Source organism: Euprymna scolopes, chromosome 21 (assembly GCF_053919585.1).
Source record: "Euprymna scolopes isolate OS-2025 chromosome 21, ASM5391958v1, whole genome shotgun sequence".
NCBI lineage: Eukaryota > Metazoa > Mollusca > Cephalopoda > Sepiida > Sepiolidae > Euprymna > Euprymna scolopes.
In genome coordinates this window covers 106,627,535-106,654,420 of record NC_136502.1, presented here as the reverse complement: position 1 = coordinate 106,654,420, position 26,886 = coordinate 106,627,535, and the positions used below count along the sequence as shown (strand labels likewise).

At 36.0% G+C, this 26,886-nt stretch overlaps 1 protein-coding gene across 1 annotated transcript in view; it reads left to right on the top strand.

Annotated features, from left to right (window-relative positions):
- LOC145242657 (protocadherin beta-15-like) overlaps positions 1-26,886 on the top strand; it is a 288,612-nt gene that overhangs the window by 136,059 nt on the left and 125,667 nt on the right. The window contains exon 2 of the mRNA XM_080105787.1: positions 630-3,060. Coding sequence (XP_079961913.1) covers positions 679-3,060 — 2,382 coding nt within the window. The 5' untranslated portion in view covers positions 630-678. The remainder of the gene's footprint in view (positions 1-629; positions 3,061-26,886) is intronic.

Genomic DNA, 26,886 nt, shown 5'->3' with positions numbered 1-26,886 from the left:
TCCTCGAGTGATCTCTGGGCCTTGATAAATGGTGATGCCTATGTAAAAAAAATCCCCAAAAAACATATACCTTGTGCCAGGCTAGGCAATGCTTTTAAAACATGTCTCAGACTTTACCATTCGTTTTCCGACTGGTGTTTAACTTTAGAATAAATAGAAAACATTTTTCTTTGTTTAGATTTGGCTTAGAACGATAATCTTGACTACTTTTGTTTTTTGTTTGTTTTTTTTTTGTTATTGTTTTTTTTTTTTTTTATGGTTCATTGTTTTCCGTTCTTTTTATTTGTTTTTTTCCTTTTCATGTCTTTGATTATCAGGAAAATGCAAAACCAAAAATGCATACATAATTTCTGTTAAGAAAACGGCGAGAACCGATTGAAAGTTGTTTTCCGTTGCAATTCCACGCATATTGATTAACCGCTACGGCGCTACACCTCCATTTGTTGTCGAATAACAAACAAACCAAATACGACAGAACTAATGAATATAAATTAGGATTTCAGTTTACTTTTTTCTTTTTTTTATTTCTGCTGTTATTTTTTCCCCCGCCGCAACCACTCTAATAATTTTGTTATTATTTACACGTTTTCTTTCTTTTTTTTTCTTTCTTTCTTTTTTTCCAATTTCAGATTACGCCTTTTAATTGAATGAATTCTTCTGGAAGGGCTCCAACGAACAATGCTGATTCCGACGTGTATATTTTTTGTCTCCGTCCTGCACACGTCTCTAGGTGAGGATCTTACTTACTACATAGAAGAAGGAAAAAGCCCCGGAGTCCTGATAGGCAACATCGCAGCCGATGCTCTTCTGCGAGACAGTATTTCGAGAGAGGACCGCAATTTGATTAGATTCAGCCAGTTGCAGAAAGGGTTGACCAGCGGTCAGCAGCTTTTCCGTATTTCGAAATTAGGTAAGTTGTACACTTTTCAAACGTTGGACGCCGAAGCTCTTTGCCGGCACAACGTGGAATGCTTCCGCACGCTTAAGGTCGCCATACGGCGCGTCAAGACGTTCATTAAAATCGTCAAAATCAAAGTGGTCATCCAAGACGTGAACGACTTCCAACCGGAATTTCCGGAGAAAGAAGTCAGAATAGAGTTTTCTGAAGATGATAGAAAAGGAGCCCGAAGATCGATTCCGAATGCTATAGACAAAGACGTAGGCATCGTCAATTCACAAATCACGTATCAACTAAAGAAAAACATCGACGAACCTTTTGTTCTGTCCGTTTTAAAAAGTGTCGATGGGATGTCTAAGCTAAGCATAGAATTTGAAGAAACGTTAGACCGAGAAGCAAAAGATTCGTACATGCTTCAGGTGATTGCCAAAGATGGAGGAACTCCGCCCAAACAGAGCATCTTAAACGTTCATATATCCGTCACAGACGTCAATGACAACACGCCCATCTTCGTACGCGATGTCTATAATGTATCTATCAAGTACGAGCACGACGTCGCCACACCTGTAACCATTTTATCTGCAAAAGATCTTGATTCTGGGAAAAACGGTCGAATTTCTTATCATTTTAGTGCAAAGACCTCAGAGGTTTCCAGGAACACCTTCAGAATTATAGATAAAACCGGGGAAGTGTTCTTATACAAAAAATTTGTTTCCGGACAGAAACCAACGTATAAACTATATATCGAAGCCACAGATGGAGGCGATCCGCCACTTAGTTCTGTCGTAATGGTTCTTATTAATGTAGTCAATGAGCAGAACAATGCCCCGATCATTGACGTTGACATATTGTCCACCCCTATTGAGAACGCCGCCTCCGTCTCTGAAGATGTCACCGTCGGCAGCTTCATTGCCTACGTGATGGTCACTGACAACGATTTTGGCCTAAATGGTGAGGTCACCTGTTACCTCAACCATGACAAGTTCCAACTTCAGAGTCTTGGTCCAAAAGAGTACAAGATAACGGTGGACAATCCACTGGATAGGGAAACAGAAGACCACCATGATATTTCAATTAGCTGCCAAGACAAAGGTTCCCCTCCTCTACACCAGGAAAGCAAATTTACCATCCAGGTAATGGATGTCAACGATGTGAAACCGCAGTTTTCGAAAGAGAACTGCAAGTTCTGGATAAACGAAAACGAGAAGCCAGATTTTCCAGTAGGTATCATAAACGCAAGTGACCCTGATCAGGGTGCTGGCGGTCAGTTAAGCTACTCACTCTTGGCGAACTACAAGCAATTTCTACCTTTCCAGATTACAGACAACGGACTAATCTCCACGGTCATATCTTTGGATCACGAGTTTCAAGACGTCTATGAGTTCCGTGTCTTGGTAAAAGACAACGGGCTCCCATCCCTGAACAACACAATGTACGTTAGCGTCGAAGTCAGAGATGAGAACGACAATGCCCCTTATTTTACGTTCCCCAATCTGAACCCATTTCTTTTGGATGTTACCTACTACCCAGATTACACGAACAATATAACTGTACTACGTGCTACCGACAGTGACAGTCGAGAGAATGCCTTCCTGAAATATGAGATAGCTTCGGGCAACGACAAACAGCTTTTTATGATCAACCACTACACCGGTCTCTTGACATTCAACCGCGTGATCACCCAACAGGATGCGGGGACATACGACCTGGAATTCGTCGTCAAGGACAGCGGCACGCCAGTTCAGTCTGCCTCCGCAACTCTCTCTCTAACTCTGACCGTCAGCAATAAGACATTCAAGGTTATGAATTCCGTTCGCACCAAGTCCAGCGACAATATCCACCTTTACCTCCTTGTCGCAATAGTTGTTGTATCTGTGACAGTATCGGTGGCTATCACAGCTGCGATGTCGATATGCATCCTTCGTTACAATGGACGTCGGAACGCGTCGCACCGTAACGAAGTGAACACGCCATGCAAATGTGTAACGGAACATGGAAACTACACGTGCTCCTCCCAGCAGTCCAATTACTGGCCTGATGCATCAGTCGCCCTCTCGACGGATACAGAAATTACAAAAACTCATTCGGGGAGGTTTCGAAGAGATTTGAATCCTGACGAAGAGTTGAGGAGTGGGCAGAAGGCCCTTGACGGCGTATACCAGGTAGGTTTTAACATTTCAACTTTGTTTTTGTTTTTTTTTGTTTGTTTTTATTATATTATGACCGTTAGCTTTTTTTTCTCTCTCCTTTTTTTAAAACTTTTGACCTCTGCGATCATAATTGTTACATGAAAATATATTCTTGATAAATTAATTTTATTGTTTTTTGTAAATATTATTTTATTTATCTATTTATTTATTGTGTGTGTGTGTGTGTGTGTGTGTGTGTGTGTGTGTGTGTGTGTGTGTGTGTGTGTGCATTTTCGAATCTAAATTAAAATAATTGGTTTCATTAACATATCGGACGAGAGCTCAGTGGTAAAAGTTTTATATTTCTAGTTTTTAACACTGCAGTTAGTGTAAAATATCGTAACTGATTACTTAGACAGAGTATCCCCCCCCTGACCCCCACCAAAAAAAACTGCCCCTGGTACTATCAGATCAGGCAGTCTGAAGATACTAGCTTCTTTATTTAAAATGCACCAAACATTAATGTTATTTTTCCCCCTTTCCCTCTGCAAACTCAATCATGTTTTGCAAAGCCAAAAACATAACTTTCCCCTACACAATAATAAAACCAAACATTATGAATAAATATTTTAACAGAAAGAACTTGAAGCATGAATAAAAACTTTTACTAAAATGACTACATTTGGCATTAAATAACTCGAAAATGTTTGACATGCCATAATACAAACCAGCCAACCCCGAAAATACCACTCGCCCATGAAATCGTTAATAGAATTTAGAATTTTTTTATGCAACCCAGCTATATTTTAGTTTAAATAAACGTCAGTCTATGCTTGACTTGTTCACCAAGTTTCAGTCGTAAATGTCCAACAGTCTTTTTCTTTATTGCCGTTTAACAATATGGTCGAAATGTGCATATCTGCATTGCAAACACATCTGAATATGACTAATTGTACCTATTTACTATGCCTCCCCACGGGACAGAGTTAGACACCAGGGTCGTTTTTTAACGTGGAGAAAAGGTACAAAAATAAAAATTGTCTCAGTCGTGAAGGATTTCTCCTCCACCGAAAGAGAACAAGAAAAGGAAATGCAGCATCTGAAGAACAGATGGTATTTATTTGCTCCCCCACCGAGCAAATTAGGCACAAGGCCGATTTTTAAAGTGAGGAGTGAAGGGGAAATGGGGACCAACTCCCCGGGGAGTAGGGGAGTTGGATAATGACAATTGGTATGAAGGGTTGCCCCTACATTGACCAAGGTCTTATATGTGAGGTTGCCCACACATATGGTCTTTGCTTGGAGTATCTGTCGGAACAGATGGTATTTATTTGCTCCCCCACCGAGCAAATTAGGCACAAGGCCAATTTTTAATGTGAGGAGTGAAGGGAGGGGGAAGGGAAAAAGGGGACCAGCTCCCGAGAGGTGGGAAATGGGAGCTGGTTAAAGGTCAGGCATGTGGGGTTGCCTCCACATCTAGTCTTTGCTAGTCATAGCTTGCAGTATCTGAAGAACAGATGGTATTTATTTGCTCCCCCACCGAGCAAATTAGGCACAAAGCCAATTTTTAATGTGAGGAGTGAAGGGAGGGGGAAGGGGAAAAGGGGATCAGCTCCCGATAGGTGGGAAATGGGAGCTGGTTAAAGGTCAGGCATGTGGGGTTGCCCCCACATCTGATCTTTGCTTGCAGTATCTGTCGGAACAGATGGTATTTATTTGCTCCCCCACCGAGCAAATTAGGCACAAGGCCGATTTTTAATGTGAGGAGTGAAGGGAGGGGGAAGGGGAAAAGGGGACCAGCTCCCGAGAGGTGGGAAATGGGAGCTGGTTAAAGGTCAGACATGTGGGGTTGCCCCCACATCTGGTCTTTGCTAGTCATAGCTTGCAGTATCTGCCGGAACAGATGGTATTTATTTGCTCCCCCACCGAGCAAATTAGGCACAAGGCCGATTTTTAATGTGAGGAGTGAAGGGAGGGGGAAGGGAAAAAGGGGACCAGCTCCCGAGAGGTGGGAAATCGGAGCTGGTTAATGGTCAGGCATGTGGGGTTGCCCCCATATCTGGTCTTTGCTAGTCATAGCTTGCAGTATCTGCCGGAACAGATGGTGTTTATTTGCTCCCCCACTGAGCAAATTAGGCACAAGGCCGTTTTTAATGTGAGGTAAAAACCAGCTCCCCTTAAAGTAGGCAAAAAGGGGGCACTCTGGTTACCAAAAATAATAATTGTCCCAGTATAGAGGGTTTCCCCTCCATTGACTGGTACAAATTATCTTAAGTGCAGCATCTGCCGGAACAGATGGTATTTATTTGCTCCCCCACTGAGCAAATTAGGCACAAGGCCGTTTTTAATGTGAGGTAAAAACCAGCTCCCCAAAAAGGGGGCACTCTGGTTACCAAAAATAATAATTGTCCCAGTATAGAGGGTTTCCCCTCCATTGACTGGTACAAATTATCTTAAGTGCAGCATCTGCCGGAACAGATGGTGTTTATTTGCTCCCCCACTGAGCAAATTAGGCACAAGGCCGTTTTTAATGTGAGGTAAAAACCAGCTCCCCTAAAAGTAGGCAAAAAGGGGGCACTCTGGTTACCAAAAATAATAATTGTCCCAGTATAGAGGGTTTCCCCTCCATTGACTGGTACAAATTATCTTAAGTGCAGCATCTGCCGGAACAGATGGTATTTATTTGCTCCCCCACTGAGCAAATTAGGCACAAGGCCGTTTTTAATGTGAGGTAAAAACCAGCTCCCCAAAAAGGGGGCACTCTGGTTACCAAAAATAATAATTGTCCCAGTATAGAGGGTTTCCCCTCCATTGACTGGTACAAATTATCTTAAGTGCAGCATCTGCCGGAACAGATACTACACTTTGATCTTGTTTATATATTTTATTGAGAAAGAAAAAATTGAACATAAAAAACGTACAAAAAATTCAATTCAACAAAATTAGGCACAAGGCCCTAACTTTGATCTTGACCAAAAGGCCAATTGGGTCTCTCCAGTTCAGAAAGAGTCTGGGGATTGTTTTGATAGACATTACCTTTGAGGTAACTCAACAGATGAAAAGCTGGGAGGTTAAGGTCCGGTGAGTTTGAAGCCCATTCAGGATTACACCTCCTACTTATTAGACGATCGCTAAAGTATATTATTGAATCTAATAAAACAAAGACTGTTGGGCATTCATAATTGAAACTAGGTGGACACGTCAGGCTAAGTTTATTTATATGAAGTACGATTGGATTGTAAAAAGGTCTATGAATTTTATTCACAATTTCATGCGCCACAGGTTTTAAAGTGGAAGAGCATATATATATATATATATATATATATATATATTTTATAACTTACTACCTAGCTTTACCTATGTATTGAGCACTGTTGAAGTACGCATACATTTATACTTTCGTATATTAATTTTATGTGAGTAAATGAAGTAGTTATATATATAGTAATGTGATTGATAATTTAAAAATCAAATTATAATTAAATTAAAAATCCGTTTCATAAGAAGGAACAACAACAAAATCAATTATTTGTACGATAGTTTCGGAAAACAATGTTTTTATTGTGGTAGACATCAAGTTACGGACAATAATTATTACATATAGTTTTTTTGTTTTTGTTCCTTCTTATGAAACGGATTTTTAATTTAATTATAATTTGATTTTTAAATTATCAATCACATTACTAAATATTAAATTAGCTCTAGGATATTTACCTATTGAGCTTATTATATATCTAAATTACAACAAGCACTTTTTCTTTCCCTGTATTTTAATTAAACTAGTAATTTTACTATTACATTAAAATACACTTTGCTCTTTAGACTATTGTTCTAATCTCCTTTATATATATATATATATATATATATATATATATATATATATATATATATATATATATATATATATATGCCAAAAGCTACACAGAATTTTCTGAGTTTCATCTTTGTGAATACCCTGACGAATTCACACAATGCAGGATGAAAAGCAGGTAATTTTGTGTAGCTAAATTGCCATATGTATTTTCATATCTTACTACCTAGCTTTACTTACATATTGAGCACTGTTAAAATAAATACTGAAAATAGATACATAAAATTTTATGTAGATACATAAAATAATATCATATATAATTATGAATTATAAATAATTATTTTAATACCTACAGACACTAGTGTTTCATGCTTAAGCAATCATCAGTGCAGGAGATGACGATCAATGCTGGTCGAAGGACTCAAACCCTGCCATGAAGTTATCGTTGACCTCATTTGCAAGGAAAACACCCCAGGGCCACCATTCACTGCCACGAAATTAAGCGAAATTTTAACATTAATGAAACTTAACATTTAGTACAGATTTTAGAGTGATCAAATAACAGAAAGACACGATCTCGCACACAAGGACTGACGGGTTTGTATTACTGTACACATAGATTCGAAAAAGTTGTCAAAAAACAAATATATAACAAATAAATGTTATCAAAGGCAAGATAAGTTACTTTTCTACCAAACTGGATACATTTTTTGTGTTTATATTCAATGTAACATGTTTATTCAGCTCGAAAAACATGCAGTGTTTACCGATGTATTGGAAAATTCAAAATGGCGCACGACTCTCTCTTTAACATCGTAAGTTTGGGAAAAAGTGTTATAAATAATAAACCAGACAAAATACTATTAAAAAAACACCGAATATATATCAACTTATGTCACGGTAACATATATTGAGCAAATGTCTAACAGTATTTTGTCTAGTTTATTATTTATAACACCTTTTCCTGGACTTACCGTGTTAAAGAGAGAGTCGGGCGCCATTTTGAATTTTTCAATACATTGGTAAACACTGTATGCTTTTCGAGCTGAATAAACATGTTACATTGAATAACAACACGAAAAATATATACAGTTTGGTAGAAAAGTAACTTACCTTGCCTTTGATAACATTTATTTGCTATATAGTTGTTTTTTTGACAACTTTTTCGAATCTATGTGTACAGTAATACAAACCCGGATTGATTTTTTTAATTTCCCCAGACAGTGCTCAACTCAAAGAATTTTTATTTCTGAAAGGGGCGACAATAAGTGTATATATATATAATGGTAAGCACAACGTGTCTATAAATCTAATAGGCATGAAAGAAGTGCTCTGTCTCTCTCTTTCTCTCTGTCTCTCTGTAACAGAGTGCATATAAGCGCATGTGAAAAACTCAGCAGCAGTTGTAGGATAGCTGGCTAGCGAAAATATTAGCAGCAGCAGTCGTTGAAGCACGTACGCAAATTAGCAAATGTACACGAGCTTGCGTAACAAGAAAAAGAAAAGAAAAATACACCACTTGGTTGAGGAGAGAGGAAAGTTGTATGCCAGAAAAGATGGACGTGTAAATACCAGCATGAGGTGGCGGAAACAGAGACTTTTAAAAAGCCCATGTGTGTGCGAAAAGTCTTTGGAAATATAATGGAATGCGTTGTTTTGGAGGAACCACTAATAAATGTATTTCACTCGCACTAAAAAAATGTTCGTTTGTTCCTGTGACGGTATATCCCTTTTTCTCTGTCTCTCTTTCTCTCTTTTTTTTTGTAATCTTTTTCTGAAATTATGAAATTATGTGCTTTTTATTCTTTCTATTCATTTAACATAACTTTTTGTTTATCCAGATAGTAGATGCTTTTAATATAGTCTACACTCCAGTCTAAGCAGGTCAGCAGGTCAACCTTCTCCAAATTCCACTGTACAATCTTGCCAATTTGCTTCCAAGTTTTTCTTGGCCATCCAACCTTCTTGCGGTACAAGATATCCATGCATCTGCCACGGGTTATCTGGAAGGATGAATGCTCCACATAATGGCATCAGCATGTATACATTAATACTGTAGTACCTTTAATGTACGTACATACGTGTGTCATGGTTTCCACATTATAAATTATTTGATCAGGGATCCTATTTATTAAAAAGGAGGATAAAATGTGATAACATACTACGAACATAAAATTAGTATAGAGATACACTTATTTAATGTTTGTAGTATGTCATCACCTATCCTCCTGTTTAATAACACCGGAAATGCAACATAAAAAAAAATTAAATTAAATTTAAAAAAAAATTATGTCACTTTTGTGCTGTATATGAAACTAAAATATACCTTCTTGGTCTTCTGGTTAGGATCAAAGAGTAGTATCTGTTCTGTCTAAAGATTGTATTGTGGGGTTTCCGTTCATATCAGGTGCCCATACAATGGAAATATATCACAGATTTCTAAAAGGATATTGGAGATAAACCGTAATAACCAGATATATTCTGACATTACATTAACCAGATTACTTAGATAAGTACTTTTACAGTTTTAACAAAAGGGCTACAATAATATTGTGGGGTCTCCATTCACACTGAGCGTCTATAGAATGCCCAGCAGCAATATATTACATATGAAAGATGACACTGTGGAATTTCCACAGGTCCCGCTAGCAACTAATTAGTCATTGGGATACAATCTATGCTGGGAAAATGTAATGCTTTCAGAAAACCCTTCACCTGATATGTTGTTGTTTTTGTTTTATGGAAATTGCTTAAAACAAACCATTTGATATCAGGAACTGAAAAATAAATACTTATTCAAGGTCAAAAGCCAATGATAATTGTGCTATGGATAGATTCCGACACAGAAAACAGTAATTCTCCCCCCCCTCTCCTTGTCTGAAATATCGCTCATGGAACGTAAGAAATAAAAGATAAAATAAAGGAATCGAGGATTACTGGGTTGCCAAAAGTAAACCCAAGGTCCATTTTCTGTTCTCTTTAGATTTTCTCATTGCAGTTTCATCTGATAATGGTCATTTCATTATGTTGCAATCGGACGGGTACTGTAAGACAACATTTATTATAAGATATATTGTAGCTCTGATTTACACTATCCACATTTATTGGATCTCATCTTAGTTGTTATGTTCACAAGATCCTACTGGAGACACATGGTCTAATGAAGAAAGACGTTGATGAAGAGACATGTTAGAATTAATTAAACCTAGACCTGAATTTGCAATTCAATTCCTGTTCTCTGCTTGAAGTTTTCTCTCTCTCTCTCTCTCTCTCTCTCTCTCTCTCTCTCTCTCTCTCTCTCTCTCTCTCTAGCTATCTGTCTAGCTCGTCTGGGCTCAAAATCTATGGTCCCCCCCCCTTGCCAATTTTTCACAAAAAATTCCCGACTAGCTACAGCCATTGTTAACAATTTTCTCCACTCTCTATCTGTGCCTAAATCTAAACAGATTCCATGAACATAGCTTCTTTTCTTGAACTGTCCACCTGTGGAACAAATGAGTGACAAGTTCCGCCGTCGCCGCACGCACACACACACACACACACACACACACACACACACTGCTAAACACAGTTATTCTGTTGCGTCTCTCTCTCTCTCTCTCTCTCTCTCTCTCTTGTCAGTGGCCATCAGTGACATGCAAATACTTATATGTTGACAAAATTCGCCTGTGTTGATTTTAAGAACAATTGCCAGGTATAATAATAATAAACTTGAGAACAATTGCCATATAATTTCGCAAGCATTTGAAAAGTGCAAACTAGAAAATTATATATACATTCAATCTATATATCTATAAAAGTGAATGTGTCTGTGTGTCTGTGTGTGTACATTTCCCTACGCAATAACTCTGTCAATTTTTAGTCTACAGACTCGAAATTTGATATACAGGGTATGGCGATTTTGGAAAATCGATGTGATCTGTGTTCGGCCGGAAATTTTGCTGTTAAGGGGTCAAAGCTCAACGATTTGACCTTTGAGAACTCTACCAAACTCCTCCGACAATTTTCGATCTAAACACTTGAAATTTTAGATATAGGTTCCTTGGACATGGATCTAACTTAATAACTCGATTTGAACCCAAAACAATAATTTTTAAGGGGTCATAATAGGGGTCAAAGTTAAAAAAATTGATCTTTTTTTTTTGTTCAGCATACACCACCAAACACCTTATGCCAATTTTCAATATTTTAAATTTTTGGTAAATTAGTTTAGGAGTTAATCTTGTACACATAAATGATACTTGACTTTATAAACGCAACGCATATAGATTGGTCACCTCTAAACCTTTATTTTATTCATGACTACTACAGACCTAATTTTATATAGAGACGAGCAGGGAGATCCGATGTTACCCGGGATTAAATAAGGATCAACGAATGTTCTACACTTCCAAATACTTTTAGTGTCATCGAAATTTGGAAGAGCGAATAAATCTTTATTTTATTCGTGACTGCCGCAATATCATTCAATGACAAACAAGACAAATTTGGAGATTTTTTTAATGTTATCGACACATTTCCCTTTATTAATCACAAAGAATTTTTTTTTTTTACAAAGGAGCCTCCACATATCAAGGCCCCAGAAGCCACTCGAGTTAAGGGTTGGTTAATGAGCGTACAATAGTCAATGGGACAATATCGTAGTAATCGTTCGTAGTGAAAATTTGGTAAATTGGATTACTTAAGCAGACGGCTCATGAAGAACTTGTTTATGTTGGACTTGAAGACGACCATATTGTAGTCAGCTGGAAAACAGTGAAACGGAAGAGAGTTCCACACGTGGGCAACAAATGAACATATTCAAGGCAATAGCGAAATCCCTAGTCTGTAGTGGAATGGGGGCAAAAATGAATGGTAACATTCAATGCTGCCAAGACTAAGCTTCTTTCCTTCAATAATTACAAGAAACTTTCTCAGCTATTAATAGCTATGGCTAATGATACATTACCTGAAAGTACTTCTTTCAAACTCCTCGGCTTAACGTTCACAGGGAACATGAGTTGGAACAAATACATCGAGGGCATTGCCACAACTGCTGCAAGGAAGGTGGGCTCTCTCTACTGTGCCAGAAAATTAATCATGCCTGAAAGTATCCTATACCTCTACAAGGCCACCATTCGCGCATGTATTAAGTACTGTTGTCACATTTGGGCTGGTGCATCTGCTACTAGTCTCTCACTCCTGGGCAGGGTTCAAAAGAGAGTTGCCAACCTGATAGGGCCCAAACTGTCAGCCAGGCTTCAGTCTCTTTCCCATCGACGAAATGTTACATCCCTCTGCCTATTTTACATGTATTTTAATGGCATATGTTCTGACGAATTACAAGCCCCTGTACTCCCTCAACGTAAATACCCCTGAAAAACCCAACAAGCAGCAAAATCCCACCCTACACAGTAGAGATCCCCAGATGTCAGAAAACCTTCTACTATAACAGTTTCTTCCTTAGAACGGCTAGACTTTGGAATTTTCTTCTGAGTTCCTGCTTCACCGATTGTACTGACATGCATAAGTTCAAGTGTAATGTAAACAAACATCTTCCTGCTCTACTCTCTACATAATATCCCTGCAATTATGTTGCAGATAGTAGCCCCCTACATCAAAGTGGCACTGTGCCTTGTTTGGCGTGAAAATGAAATAAAAATACTTCTAAGAAAGAAGTTTTGTGCAGGGAATCTACGTTTAGGTTTAGGCAAAGGTAAAGAGTCGGGAAAATTATTGATAGTGGTTTCAGCTAGACGAGTGTTTTTCAAGTTGGTCATAATTACATTAAAGAAATTTATTGATTTTAATATCCTAATTACGTTTTATTATTCTAAACGTTTGTTCATTACAACCTGAAGTTATGAATATCAAATTCTTGTATAACTTGATTATGTAATCTGAGCTGGCTTCAGATCTTAAGGGCCTGGGGCACTTCACGAGGGCCCTTTTTTCACAAATTGAATCATGAATTTATTGAATTAGATTTAATAATAATCCTAATTTTATAATTATTGCGTGAATTTATAAAGAAGGTTTGTGTTGTAATGTGAGCTGTGGCTAATCGGCTCATATCTTATTCATGTGGGCATTCTATTTTAACATATATACTAGTAGGGTGAACCAACGTTACCCGGGATTGAATGATGATCAACAAATGTTTAACACTCCCTTATTTTTATTGTCATCGAAATCAGTGAAATCGCCCATTTTTCAATCAAATCGATTGATTGCCCGCTCTAATTGGGAAATAAGTCCAGTGCACCTGGAGGAAGCTTCACATGCCTCTTGCAGAGATTTAATTTATAATATTTTGTAGTCTACATTGCACTGTAGAGAACCTACCGTTGATTTTATAAAATTATTTTTATATATAATGTCTTGCATTAAAGTTTAAAATGCAAAAGTCAAGTATCATGTTTCAGTTGTGCTTAAAGCAGAAATAATTATTTTGAACAGGCCCCTGTCATATCAAAAAACCTACTGTTGATTTTAAATGCCTGGCTTTACTGCTTGTGTGGTGATAATGGCTTGAATTTAAGTTTAAAATGAAAAAGTCAAGTATCATGATTCAATTGTACTGTAAACAGAAACATTCATTTCGAATGCACCCCTATTATATAAAGAACCTACTGTTGATTTTATATGTAGAGCCTTTCAGCTTGTGTGGTAATAAAATTTCTCAGATGCACTCATAATGTTAGGCTGTGTAAGGTGTTAACTTTTGTGAAAATCGCCTATTTAGGTTATTTTGCTTATCAATTATCGATACTTATCCAAAGCTTATTTAAGAACACTCCCAGGCACATAAAATACCTTTGTGTAAAATTTCGTAAAAATCTGCTGCACCGTTTTTGATTTCATCCGAAACGAACTTACACACAGACAAAATCCCTTTAATATAATAGTATATATCTATAATATAAAGCTGAACATCTGTGTGTGTGTCTGGTCACGAATAGGCTCCTATATGGTTGACTATTATAGAAAACTGATCACATATAATGATAGAAGATGTATCGAGACACAGGAATGGGTATGTTTGATCTGACATAATGATGATTAATAAAAATTGTGGGGTCTGCGTACGCACCTGGTCCACAAAGTATAGAAATAAAAAATTTTTAAATTTAAAAAAAAAATGTTTACAAGTGTTTTTTATATAGATGTACATAAGAATACTTTGATAAGTATGTTTTAACTTAAATAGGGATGGTATAATAAAATTGTGGGGTCTGCGTTTGCACCTGGCCTCCATAGAATGGAAATAGGCACAAACTTTACTAAAGACTTTTCATATCTATCTGCGTAAGTATACTTTGATAATTATGTTTCAGTTTGAAGAAATATGGTATAATAAAATTATGGGTTGTTCGTTCGCGCCTGACCTCCATAGAATGGAAATACGTCACAAAGTTTAACAATGTTTTTTAATATAGATCCACAGAATATTGTGATAAGTGTTTCAGTGTGGACAGGTTGGGTATAATAAATTATGGGGTTTGTCTATTTTATTTTTACTTTAATCATATTTTGCTTTGATTTTGATACCCCCAAATTCGAAGCTATCTCTTTACAACCGTTCCTTTTCATAACCTATCATACTTTCATAAATGAGAGTCCATTTTCTGTAGACTGCTTTTGAACCCAGTCAACGATGGGTACTTTTGCTAGTATATATATATATATATATATATATATATATATATATGTGTGTGTGTGTGTGTGTGTGTTATTTGTAAGTTGATTAATATATATATATATATATATATATATATATATATATATATATATATATTAATCAACTTGGGTATAAGCTTATATCTGAATGTAATTGAATCAAAGCGTACACACAAAGCACAGAAACTCAAATAATTACTGAAAGAAAATGGACGCATGTATGACAGCTGTATGCAAATGACCGTGCTGTGTGCGAGGTGACGTCACGGCAAAGAAGAAGGAAAAAGCTTATAAAAAGAAAAACGTATCTGCACTAACCGATGATCGCGTTGGAGACACATGGGTGACGTCACAGCCGAGACGAGAAGTCACGTGTGGCCGGAGAAGGAAGAATAAAGGTCTTTTGTTAAAACCTGAAACAGTGAATTGAATTTCTTCCTACATATTAATGATTACATTACATGAAGACCTCAAAGGAAAATGAACTCTCGACAGTATAGGAAGATGTGTGTAGAGTAATACACTTTGATAGTATGGCCATGTTGAAAGAATGGGTGAGAGTTCTTTGGTTCGTAGATGTAGAAGTGTTGCAATAGCAGGAGAAGACCAGAAAAAAAAAATAGAACTGATAAGAAAAACTTGAGAAAAAGAGGGACATTTAATGACCTGGTCAGATATAGGTTAATTTATGCAAAAAGGGTGTTAAACTGATGATGATGATGATGATGATGATGATGATGATGATGATGATGATGATGATGATTTCCAATTGTTTTTTTACTTCTTTATCTTTATCTCTCATTTCCCTGTGTCTTGCCAAACTTTCACAAACAACACTCGACTAACTACAACCACTATCAACAATTTTCCCCACTCTCTATCTGTGCTAAATCTAAACACAAATTCCATGAACAAAGCTTCTTTCCTAAAACTGGTCGCCTATGGAACTCTGTTCCACTGGCCTGCTTTCCAGCTGGCTACAATATGATCCTCTTCAAGTCCAATGTAAACAATTACTTGTTGAACCGCCCTTCTAAATAATCCCTTTCTACACAATTTTCACCACTAACGATCACTATGCTATTATCTCAGTGACCACTTTACACCTATTTACCTTTATCCTCGAATGGCCTTCGGGGCTTGATAAGTAATGACTCTCTTGTAAAAACAAATCTTTTCCTTCTTTTTTTTTTATTTCTTCCTGCCTCCTTTTCTCTTTCTTTATCTCTTTTTGTCTGAACTTGTGATCACAAGAATGTCATAATCTTTATTGCAGATTAAAAAAAAAACTCGCATAAACAATTCTTCCATACCCCCTCTCTCTCTCTCTCTCTCTCTCTCTCTCTCTCTCTCTTCCATTTTCTAGTCTAACAACTTCTTTCCCCGGACACCTTGCTTTTGGAACTCCCTCCTTATTCCCTGTTTCCCCGACTTTACCAATATGCAGAAACTTAAATATCATGTGCAAAAACATCTAGCTGTTCCTGTATAAATCTAACCGCTATCACAGTAGCTCCTGGCGTTTCAGTGGCAATATGTACTTGTTTGGAAGTGAATAATAATAATAATAATAATAATAATAATAATAATAATAATAATAATATCACTTCCACATCTAATTTCCTATCACAGCACACGCAGCCAAAAAAGTATATAAAAAAAAAAATTGAGATATTTTTTTTTTGAAGGTTAAATGTTAATTTCTGGGTGAACCTTAAATCATTTTTATTTTTCTATGCTAAAATCCCCCATTAAATATTAATGGACATTTTTGTTTTTTAGTATTTATGCAGAGAAGGTATTCTGTGCTGAAATAATAACGTTATTATTTAGAAACTCATTCTTAACATGGGGAAGAGAGGATGTTTTGTGACTATTCTGTATTTTCACCTAACAATTTAATAAACAAAAATACGTTAAAATTTGAATTTAACTGGAAAAAACTATTTAAAAAATGAGCACAGTAATTTCTCCGCATAAGTACACATTTTTTTTAAATCATACTTGAACAAAAGGATATCACTGATGTGGAATCAGCTTTGCAGAGTTCAAATCCTAATCATTAATTGAAATAAAAAGAATGTACTGCCAAGTCTGCTGCAAAGAAGTGTTGCTTCCTTTACAGTACTAGAAAACTTCTCACACCAACCATTGTCGTATATATTTATCAATCTTATCTATTATTTATATATTAATACGAGAGCGTGTGTGTTCTTTTGTGTGTCACGCCTACGTCTTTCTCCTTCCGAGTGACTGTTGTTTAATTGTTATGACCTTCGATTTCTAGTAATAAATAATTTTACCAAGAATTCTTCATAAATTTTGGTTTCGATTTCGATTATAGTTGATGGCACTCAAGTCATCTATTTTTTTCTATAAATAATTTTACTAAGAATTTTTCATAAGTTTTAGTTTCGAATATAGTTGAAGGATATATATATATATAGTTGATAGGGGAAGATATTAATGTTTTTAGCCAATGTTTCGATATTTGTCGTATGAAAGGTCGAACTTTAAAACGATATTGATCTTGGTAAAATCCGTCTCCTCTATTGAAAGTTTAAGGCAGACATGCAAACAGACATACATTCATACATTTATATATTGGTAACTAAACATTTTCGACCCAAACTGATGAAAAAGCTTGCCCTATCTCTGAATACCCTTTATGTAAAATTTCAAATATTTAGACCAGAAATTGTCTGAGTAATTTGGAAGAGACCGCAGAGGTCAATTTTTTTTTAACTTTGACCCCTATTATTACCCCTTAAAATTTATTGTTTTGGGTTCAAATCAAGTTATTAAGTTAGATCCATGTCCAAAGAACCTATATCTAAAATTTCAAGTGCGTAGACCCAAAATTGTCGAAGGAGTTTGGTAGAGTTCTCAAAGGTCAAATCGTTGAGCTTTGACCCCTTAATCGCCAAATTTCTGGCCAAAAACTGATCATATCGATTTTCCCAAATCTCAGTACCCTGTATATCAAATTTCGAGTCTGTAGACTAAAAATTGACAGAGTTATTGCGTAGGGAAATGTACACAGACACACACACACACACACAAACACGTTCACTTTTATATATATATAGATATATACTTGTATGTCTATAATGTGAATACAATCAGGATTAAGTTGTCAGTGAGTGGTACCTACGGTCACACACGGATTATTCGCAGCAGTGGCCGCTAATGCAAACGTTCGAAGTGAAGCTGTTTTTTAACCTAGAAACTCATGAGTAAGTGCCGAATGCCTTTCAATGGACGGCCATTACTTTCGCATCAAATCTGATAATTTCGCAAATTACTTTCGGCCTGAGAAGGGGGACGGTATGCCCCAACCCCCATCCCACCGCCGGCGTTTATAATACCACAAACATCTGCATATTTTCCGATGTTTTAGAATGACCCCACGCGACTAAATCATCTTTCACTGTCAATTGTGTAAAAAAAAAAAAAAAAAATATCCGCCCACCCCATTCTACCATATCATATAACCGAGGGCGTGGCATTTTTTTTCTCTCGGAGAGGAGGGGGGTGCAAATTAACAGAATTTAGACCATTCTTCTAATGGTCTGTCCTTGTTAATTGCTGTGTAAAGTTGATTCTGTGCTGTTCTAGGAGGTCCACCTTCCAGGCATTGCCTTCTCTCTTTGAGAAGAGATTAATTTATTCCTAATCGCCTGAGGCGCCCCTACTGTTTTTTTTACTTGTGTTGTCCGGGAGCAATAAATATAAACATATAGCATCGTATTTAAAATCGATAGGATAAAAGAATTTGATTATTATCATTTTTTATTATTGTTCAACATATTAAAACAAGAAAGAAGAATGAGCTGGGTGGAGGAGAAATAGAGGGTTGGGAAGAGGACATCGATGGAGGAGGAAAGAGCGGGACAGCTAAAGGGAGAAGGAGTGACAGATGCAGAAGCTTTTTTAATATAAAGACTAGCGAGGGGTACCCGGCGTTGCCCGGGTGTTTGGGAGTGTGTGGGGGGAGGGGTAAAAAAAATAAGTATGAGAATCGAACCCGAACCGTTGAGGCAAAGTTGTAAATTAAAGTGTGAAAAAAAAAAACGTGCGACGTTAACGATTGCCCCACCGCGAGATGCTAACGGAAACACGTTTGAATTTATTTAATTACTTGGATTTAGCAAGTGCCCGTTTTAATGGGTTAATGAGATCAAGTTTGACTGCGGGATAGTATTCATTTACTGCTGAACGCTTTTTTTTTTTTTCTTTTATTTTTTTTTTTTCCCCCAAGATGTTATAGGAAAAAGACTAACCCACATGCGGCGAGCGACAAATATTGAATATTTAGCTTCCCGAAATCGAGCAAATTAAATAGACAGGCGAGCTTCGTTGTTAACTGTGAGATATTACGATTTATATGTGGTATAAAAAGTTTTAAAAAGTTGTGAACCGACCGACCGCTTCTCTGAAAAAAGCCTTTTGTTGACATACAGAAAAAGCGAACACACATACATACATACATACATACATACATACATACATACATACATACATATATACATACATACATACATGCATGCATACATACATTTTCGCTTTTATATATATATAGATGTAACACACTGCTTAACTTATTTATGGACCGGGTAACGCTGGATATCCCTGCTAGTCTAATTTATAAATGGCAGTTGTCTGCCTGTATGTGTGTGCTTTGTTCTAATAGTTAATATGTGCATTAATTGGCTGAACTACAGAGACAAACATGTTAATCTGCGTTTTTTTTTATCTTATTAGACTGTAGCTTGTGTATTCATCTATTCAAGGCAGCTGCATGCGTGCTTGTATGCCCAGCTAAAAGTAAAAAACTACAAAACAAACAGCCACAAAGTTTTGTTTATTCTTGATCAGAATTACTTCAGATAAATATATTTAGAAATATTCATTTATTATCTGAAGGTCAGCTATAAAAGTAGTGTTGTACTTGTTCTGTTGTCATAGTATCATATTCACAGGGATTACCACCTCCTTTTGAGGATGCGGGGGGTGATATCTGCCCTGTGGATCCCTATCTTTTTTTTTTTTTTTTTTTTTTTGATGGGGAAGGTAGTGTCGCAAGACAATTCCCCTCTGAGAAAGAAGTAGTGTGGTACATGTTCGTTTGTGATATATACTGGCAAAAATATGCCGCTGTTATAAGCAAATTAATACTTGAAAGTTTAATGGCTACACGACTTCTGATTTGGAAAAAGACGGGAATTAACATTGATTAAAGCTGCGTAACTCTCGGTGTAATTCCGATATGCAACACAAAAGGGTCGTTCTAATGATTAAAATGTGCTTTAATTTGCTGACCAACAGAGAGAAGCATGTTAATCCGTGCTTTTTTTTTTTATTAGGCTGTAGCTTGTGTATTCATATATTATAAATAAGCAGGTTTTTTTATTTATTTTACTTCAGTAAGTTTTAAGAGATCAGAGGAGCTAACTCCCCCTGGAGCTAACACTTGATTCTGTTATGATTTAAATTTATGTCCGAGGGCTATTTTAAGAATAGATACTGTTCCCTTTATGGCTGCTATTTGTATTTCGTTACAGCTTGGTTTTCCAGGGATTGCTTCTAAGTATTTATGAAGATTCTTTTTTATTAAGCCAGTTGCTCCTATCACAACTGGTATAATACTTATTTCTTTCAGAGACCATGTTGATTTTAGATCATTTTTAGGTCCTGATATTTTGTTATCTTTTCCCGTTCAGCTCTATTAAGGCCAAAATCATTTGGGACTGTGACATCGATGATAAGCGCAGTTCTTTATTGCTTGTTCCATATTACTATATCTGATTTGATAGCTTTGTCTTTTATGCATCTTCCCACCTGTATGTCTTTGTCATAGAGCCTGGTCACTTCTCCATTTGATGTTATCGGTGGTGGTTCATGTTCCCAGATGTTTGATCTGTCAAGTTGCATCTCTCCACAGATCTTCCAATGGAGGTATTTACATACTTTTTGTGACGGGCAGTGTAAAGGCCATTTACCAATAAGATTGGGCATGCAGACATTAAGTGGCTTGGGCTCTCAATCGCTGAGTGGCAAAACCGGCATTAGCCATTTACTTGTGTTCAGCCATTTTTTTTTAATCCATTTGTGAGTAAGCCCTGATCTTGACTAGCTACAATGAGTCTTTCTTCATCAAATGGAAGTCTTCTGCTCTTGAGCGAATGGAGTGAAGCATCCCTGTCTATATACTCCTGTTTAAGCAACTGTATGCGTGTTTGTATGTCCAGCTAAAAGTAAAAAATGAAAATACAAAACAAAGACCCACAAAGTTGGTATATTCTTGAGCAGTATTGCCCAGAATGATTAATATCTTACATTTCACAAAAATTTAATCATTCTCTGAGGAACAACTAGACCGGGTTTCATTCGGAAGTTTTTTCAGAGTTATTATGCAATAATTTAGAAAGAAAATACTAATTCCATGAGAAATCGACTATGTAAAAGAAAGTTGTCTGTGTGCACGTGTGTGTGTGTGTGTGTATGTGTGTGTGTGCGTGTGTGTGCGTGTGTGTGCGTGTGTGTGTGTGTCAGCTAGAAGAGAAATAGTCATTTGGAGAGAGAAAGGAGGAAAGAAGAGGTAGATGGAAGCTTCATTAGAAATGTATTACACTTTTATCCCGGGGAAACCCTTTTAGTATATATATTAATGTTGGGACGATTAATATTCGGAATTGGAATCAGAAAACTCGGACCCTTTTGGGGTATCAGAATCGGTATCGGAATTGGAAAAATTTCTGTCTATTTTCCGATGCCAAAAATTATTCCTTTAATAATATTTTTTATTTGATTTTGTTTAAAACAAAATCTTCCACTGCTGGTAGTAAAAATAAAATATTAAAGATTTATTGATTTTAAAATTAAGATCTATAGATGACCGCCTCCCCCAACTTTGCTTTTACCTTTGAGAAAATATATGCGCATTTAACAAGTATTTTTACGATAATTGAGAAAAATGACAACTTCACAGTTAAATATTTAGAGATTTATAATGAATAGTAATTGTATAAGTATTGGAAAAATATTGGAATCGTCCCATTACTAATATATATTATATATATATATATATATATATATATATATATATATATATATATATATATATATATATATATATATGCACAATCCTTTTGGATTACTTTGGACCATCTTCCAATTACGCGATTCCCTTGGATTTTACTTGTGGAAATGGAAATTTAACCAACTTTTTTGGATTCTGGACTTTTGGATTTTACCGTTATTAGATATTTTACCCTTCACCAGACTATCCATTCACGTGAAATCAGCTTTTTCTTCACCTTATTCCCTCTGTTTCACTATTTGTTATCAAGTAAGATCTATGACTTATTTGTAGTTTCAGTAAATACTTTTGCAAGCAAAATCCGATCCCGTATTTTGCTAAATCCTACCCTCTGATTAGAAGGAAAGTATTTCTTTGAAACTCCGCGGATTAAGGACTATACACTTATGTTGTGCTTCATTTTTAAAATTAAATATGTTTTTAACTCTTTTTCAAAGTGTTTTTAACGTTTTATTAACTACTTGTTATTATATATATATATATATATATATATGTGTGTGTGTGTGTGTATATATATATATACACTAACCCAAGAACTCTCATCCATTCTTTCAGCATGGCCAAAGTTTATTACTCTACACAAATCTTTCTATATTGTCAAGAGTTAATTTACCTCTTAAGTCTTCATGTAACGTAGTCGTTTATATGTAGGGACCCAACACATTGTAGACTCCATCACAAGGAACATAAGAAAGGAAGGGAAAAGAAATTCAACTCGCTGTTTCAGGTTTTAAAAAAAGACATTTATTCTTCTATTCTATGTCCACACGCGATTTCTCATCTCAGCTGTAACGTCACCCACGTGTCTCTAATGTGATCATCGGTTAGTGCAGACACGTTTTTCTTTTTATAAGCTCTTTCCTTCTTCTTTGCCGTGACGTCACCTCGAACACAGCTCAGTGATTTGCATACAGCTGTCATACATGCGTCCGTGTACTTTCACGTTAGTAATTATTTGAGCTTCGATGTTTTGTGTGTATGCAGAAACTTTAATTCAGTTACATTCAGATATAAACTTACGCTCAAGTTAATTAATTTGTCCTTACTCAATTGAGGGGGGAAACCCTTCTATACTTAGGCTATTTTAAGTTTGCCTACTGCCAGAGTCACAATTTTTGGGGAGCTGGGTTTCCCCACCGCATTAAAAACAACCTTGTGTCACATTTTACTCTCGTGCGGAAGCAAATAAATACCTACAAGCTTGTCTTTAAGACTCGCATTACACAAGCATTGTATCATTTTCATATTTTTCAACATGCATCGTATGTTCTCAACCCTCATGATAGAAAGAAACAGTGTGTGTGAGAGAGAGAGAGAGAGAGAGAGAGAGAGAGAGAGAGAGAGAGAGACTTTGTGTAAGTGTTTGTTTGCAGTCATAAAATAAAGATGAAGTTGTGAATCAGCTTAGGGCACGTGCATTGACAGCATGAAGGTCACTTACTATAAATGCAGGCCGCTCCCCTTATCCAGAGTTTATCCACACTCCAACAAATCCAGCTGAGAAAAGGGATTGGTTCGCCAGCAGGCAGTTTCGCATGTATCATATCTGTGACATCAAAGCGAAATTTTTATACTCTATTAAACGTGCTTCATTCGAAATCGATCTGTCACACGTTAATTGAATTATAAACAACATTTTCTTGCAATATCTACATAAGTGCACATGGAGTATGGACTTGTATGTCTTTATTTGTGTATATGGGGAAAGGTATTGTATGTTTATGTTTGTGTATATGGTGTAAGGCTTTACATGTTTATATTTGTGTATATGGGGTAACTAATTGTATACTTATATTTGTGTATATGGAGTAAGGCATTGTATTTCATATTTGTGTATATGGAGTAAGGCATTATATTTCATATTTGTATATATGTAGTAAAGCATTGGATGTTTATATTTATGTATATGGTGTAACGAATTGTATGCTTATATTTGTGTATATGGAGTAAGGCGTTGTACGTTTATATTTGTGTATATGGAATAAAGCATTATATGTTTATATTTATATATATGGAGTAAGGCATTTTATATTCATATTTATATATATGGAGTAAGGCATTTTATATTCATATTTATATATATGGAGTAAAGCATTGTACGTTTATATTTGTGTATACGGAGTAAAGCATTATATTTCATATTTGTATATATTGAGTAAGGTATTGTATGTTTATATTTGCGTCCATGGAGTAAGGCATTGTATTTCATATTTGTGTATATAGAGTTAGGCATTTTATGTTTATATGTGTGTATATGTAACCTCTGGCAGTGTGACTTTGTGTAACGTTCAGATTTGAATTTTTTTCCTTTTTTCTTCACGTATTTGCTTCTTAGACTTTTGACATAAGATTATGAATTTAAAAATTTTTTTTGTCTTTCTAATTTTCAAAATAATCTTTTAAATACGAGTGTAGTTCCAAAAGTAAAGCCCCTACTGTTATATATTGGCCAGGCCACGTTGAAAGATGTGCTGGTCGATAATTACTGTGTATCTGGCAGAGTTCTTAAATAGGTTTTGTATCAAAATGTCTCCGGTAAATGTTAACACCTTATACAACCTAACATCACAAGTGTATTTTAGAAGTTTTGTTATCACACAAGCAGAAAGGTCGGGCATATAAAAGCAACAGTAGGTTCTTTGATATGACTGATGAATTGAAGTGGAATGATCTGGAATGCACAGATAAAAATAAATAATTTTAAGTTTCTGAATTTTTGTATATGAGGATTTGGATTATTTGAATAACTTCTCTCATCTTGAGTAAAATTAAGTTCTAAAGTGACACTCTTTTAGAGGTTGAAGGTTTAACCAGATAGGTCTTCATGGGTGTTTCTTATGTTTTCTTTTTCTTTTTTTTTTTTTTCATTGAAAGGACGTCAAATGTTTACTGAGTTAGTTTCCCTCATAAAAGTCAGCTTCTGAATTTCTGACTTTATCGGGGATTTAATGTCGACTATTTCCCTTGAGCACACCTGAGCATAAGTTGATTAATTGTTTGCACAACTGTGAAGTTTTGAACCACCTGCTCCTTTCAATTGTGTTAATTCCAATTTTGAAATGTGGGCTGGTGTGGGCTGGTAGGGATAAAATCTTTTCAAAAATAAACATTTCTGTCGTTTAGTAAAATATTCATATATACATAAAAAATGCCTAAATGTACTTTTACAACATCTCTCTTTCTCTTTCACCCAATTTCGTATTTATTATTATATCATATTGAACCCAATATATAGTAATGATTTTAAAAGTTTTTTTTAAAAAATGACTTGTGCACCGCCACCGAGAATTGAAACCAAAACGTTTAGCTTATAACTTACTTTCCCTTGGACGTTAATGCCCGACCTATGAAGACATATTTGCTGCAAGACTAAAAATTAAAACATGAACCAATAGCTATTATTTACGCATGCATATTCGTAATGCCATCGTCCGACCTTCACTTTTAAAATTTTTTTTAATTTTCACACTTTTATACCGACTTTCCCCGACTAAAACCCAAATGTAAAGTGTCGCATAGGTTCAAATACCCTATATATTAAGTTTCATGTCTGTAAACCAAAAACTGATAAAGAGGTTTGGTAGGCAAAATTTTTTTAAAGAAATATATATAAGCATATATATATATATATATATATATATATATATATATATATATATATATATATATATATATATAGACAAAGATTTGTGTTTACTATAACCTTTTCATGCAAATATTACGCAAGTATAAATCATGTAGAATATCTGCATAAATACAATTACACGTAACCTATAATATAAATCTCACCCGTCTGTTTAAATGTATGTATGTATGTATGTATGTATGTATGCCTAAAACTTTCGACAGAGGCGACGGATTTTCACAAGATTTGTATCGTTTTGAAGCTCGCTCCTTCAGACGACAAATACCGAAAAATCGGCTAAAAATATTAATTACTTCACCCTCCATAGGGCACTTTTCTACAAGGTGGGGTCGCTTTTTTAACAGATATTTTCGCAAGTCATACACTCTTTTCGATTGACTAACCTTAATTTTGACGTTCACCACTTCCAGTTTGGCGATGGACGCAACAGCAAAGACATAGCATTTTTTTTTTTTTCATGCTCTTTTCCTCCTTTGCGATACGGGTTCAAGCCTACCTATTTACTTCCACTTTTATTTTTTTTGCTTAGCACACGCACCTTCAAACACCCGGGCATCCATGCTTCTTTCTGTTGCAGATATTGACGGTGTGAGATTCTAAGAAAGCAACCACTGTCATGGACGTGCATCAGAAACGTAGAAGCATCATTGGATTCCAGGCAAAAGTAGATTGAGAATGGGTTAAACGATCAATAGCCGGAAATTACTGCTTTGGATAAAGCATTCTTTGTTCTGCATTCATTCGGAGACAGAGGAAAGCTGAAGTGACCTCTCCAGAGTGCAAAGTCTCAAGTACTACGAAAGACGTTCCAAAAGTAATGCCTCCTATTTTTTTTATTTCATTCAAATGGATTAGAGAGGATTGCAAATTGCATTGTTATAATAACTGAACTGATGCATTCGTGACCTTAAAATGCCATCTTTCTGTTGCAGATATTGACGGTGTAAGACTCTAAGAACGTAACTCTTGCCATATGTATGCGTCAGAATCTTAGCAGCATTTTTTCCAGATGAAAACAAATTCAGAAGTTTTCAACATGTCTGAATACACTATATACCAAATTTCAAGTCTGTAGATCTAAAATTCGTTGAGTATATAGGTTGAGAAGTGTCCTCACACACACACATTCTCACTTTTATAGATATATAGATTATTTACTTTCCAGAAATTGCGGACTATTATCCTCAGTTGTTGTTTCACAACGTTTCGGCCAACTATTCCTCTGGCATTCATCAGGTGATAACCGTGACAGGATAGGAACTCCAAATCTCCTAACTGTATCCTCAGCAATTACTGCCATCCATAGTTGTTGTCGTCTCACTACGTTTTGGCCAAGTAAGCTTCTGGTCGGCTTTGGAGAGGATTGAAACTGCTATCTTCAGACAATTCTCACCTAGAACCATAGAGATTCAATGTCTCTATCCACTGCACCATGGGCCACGAAGGGCTTACTGCCATCCATAGTTGTTGTCGTCTCACCATGTTTTGGCCAAGTAAGCCTCTGGCTGGCTTTGGGAAGGATTGAAACTGCTATCTTCAGACAATTCTCACCTGGCCAGAGGAATAGTTGGCCGAAACGTCGTGAAACAACAACTAATAAAGATGAGAATAATAGTCCGCAATAAATAAATTAATAAATAA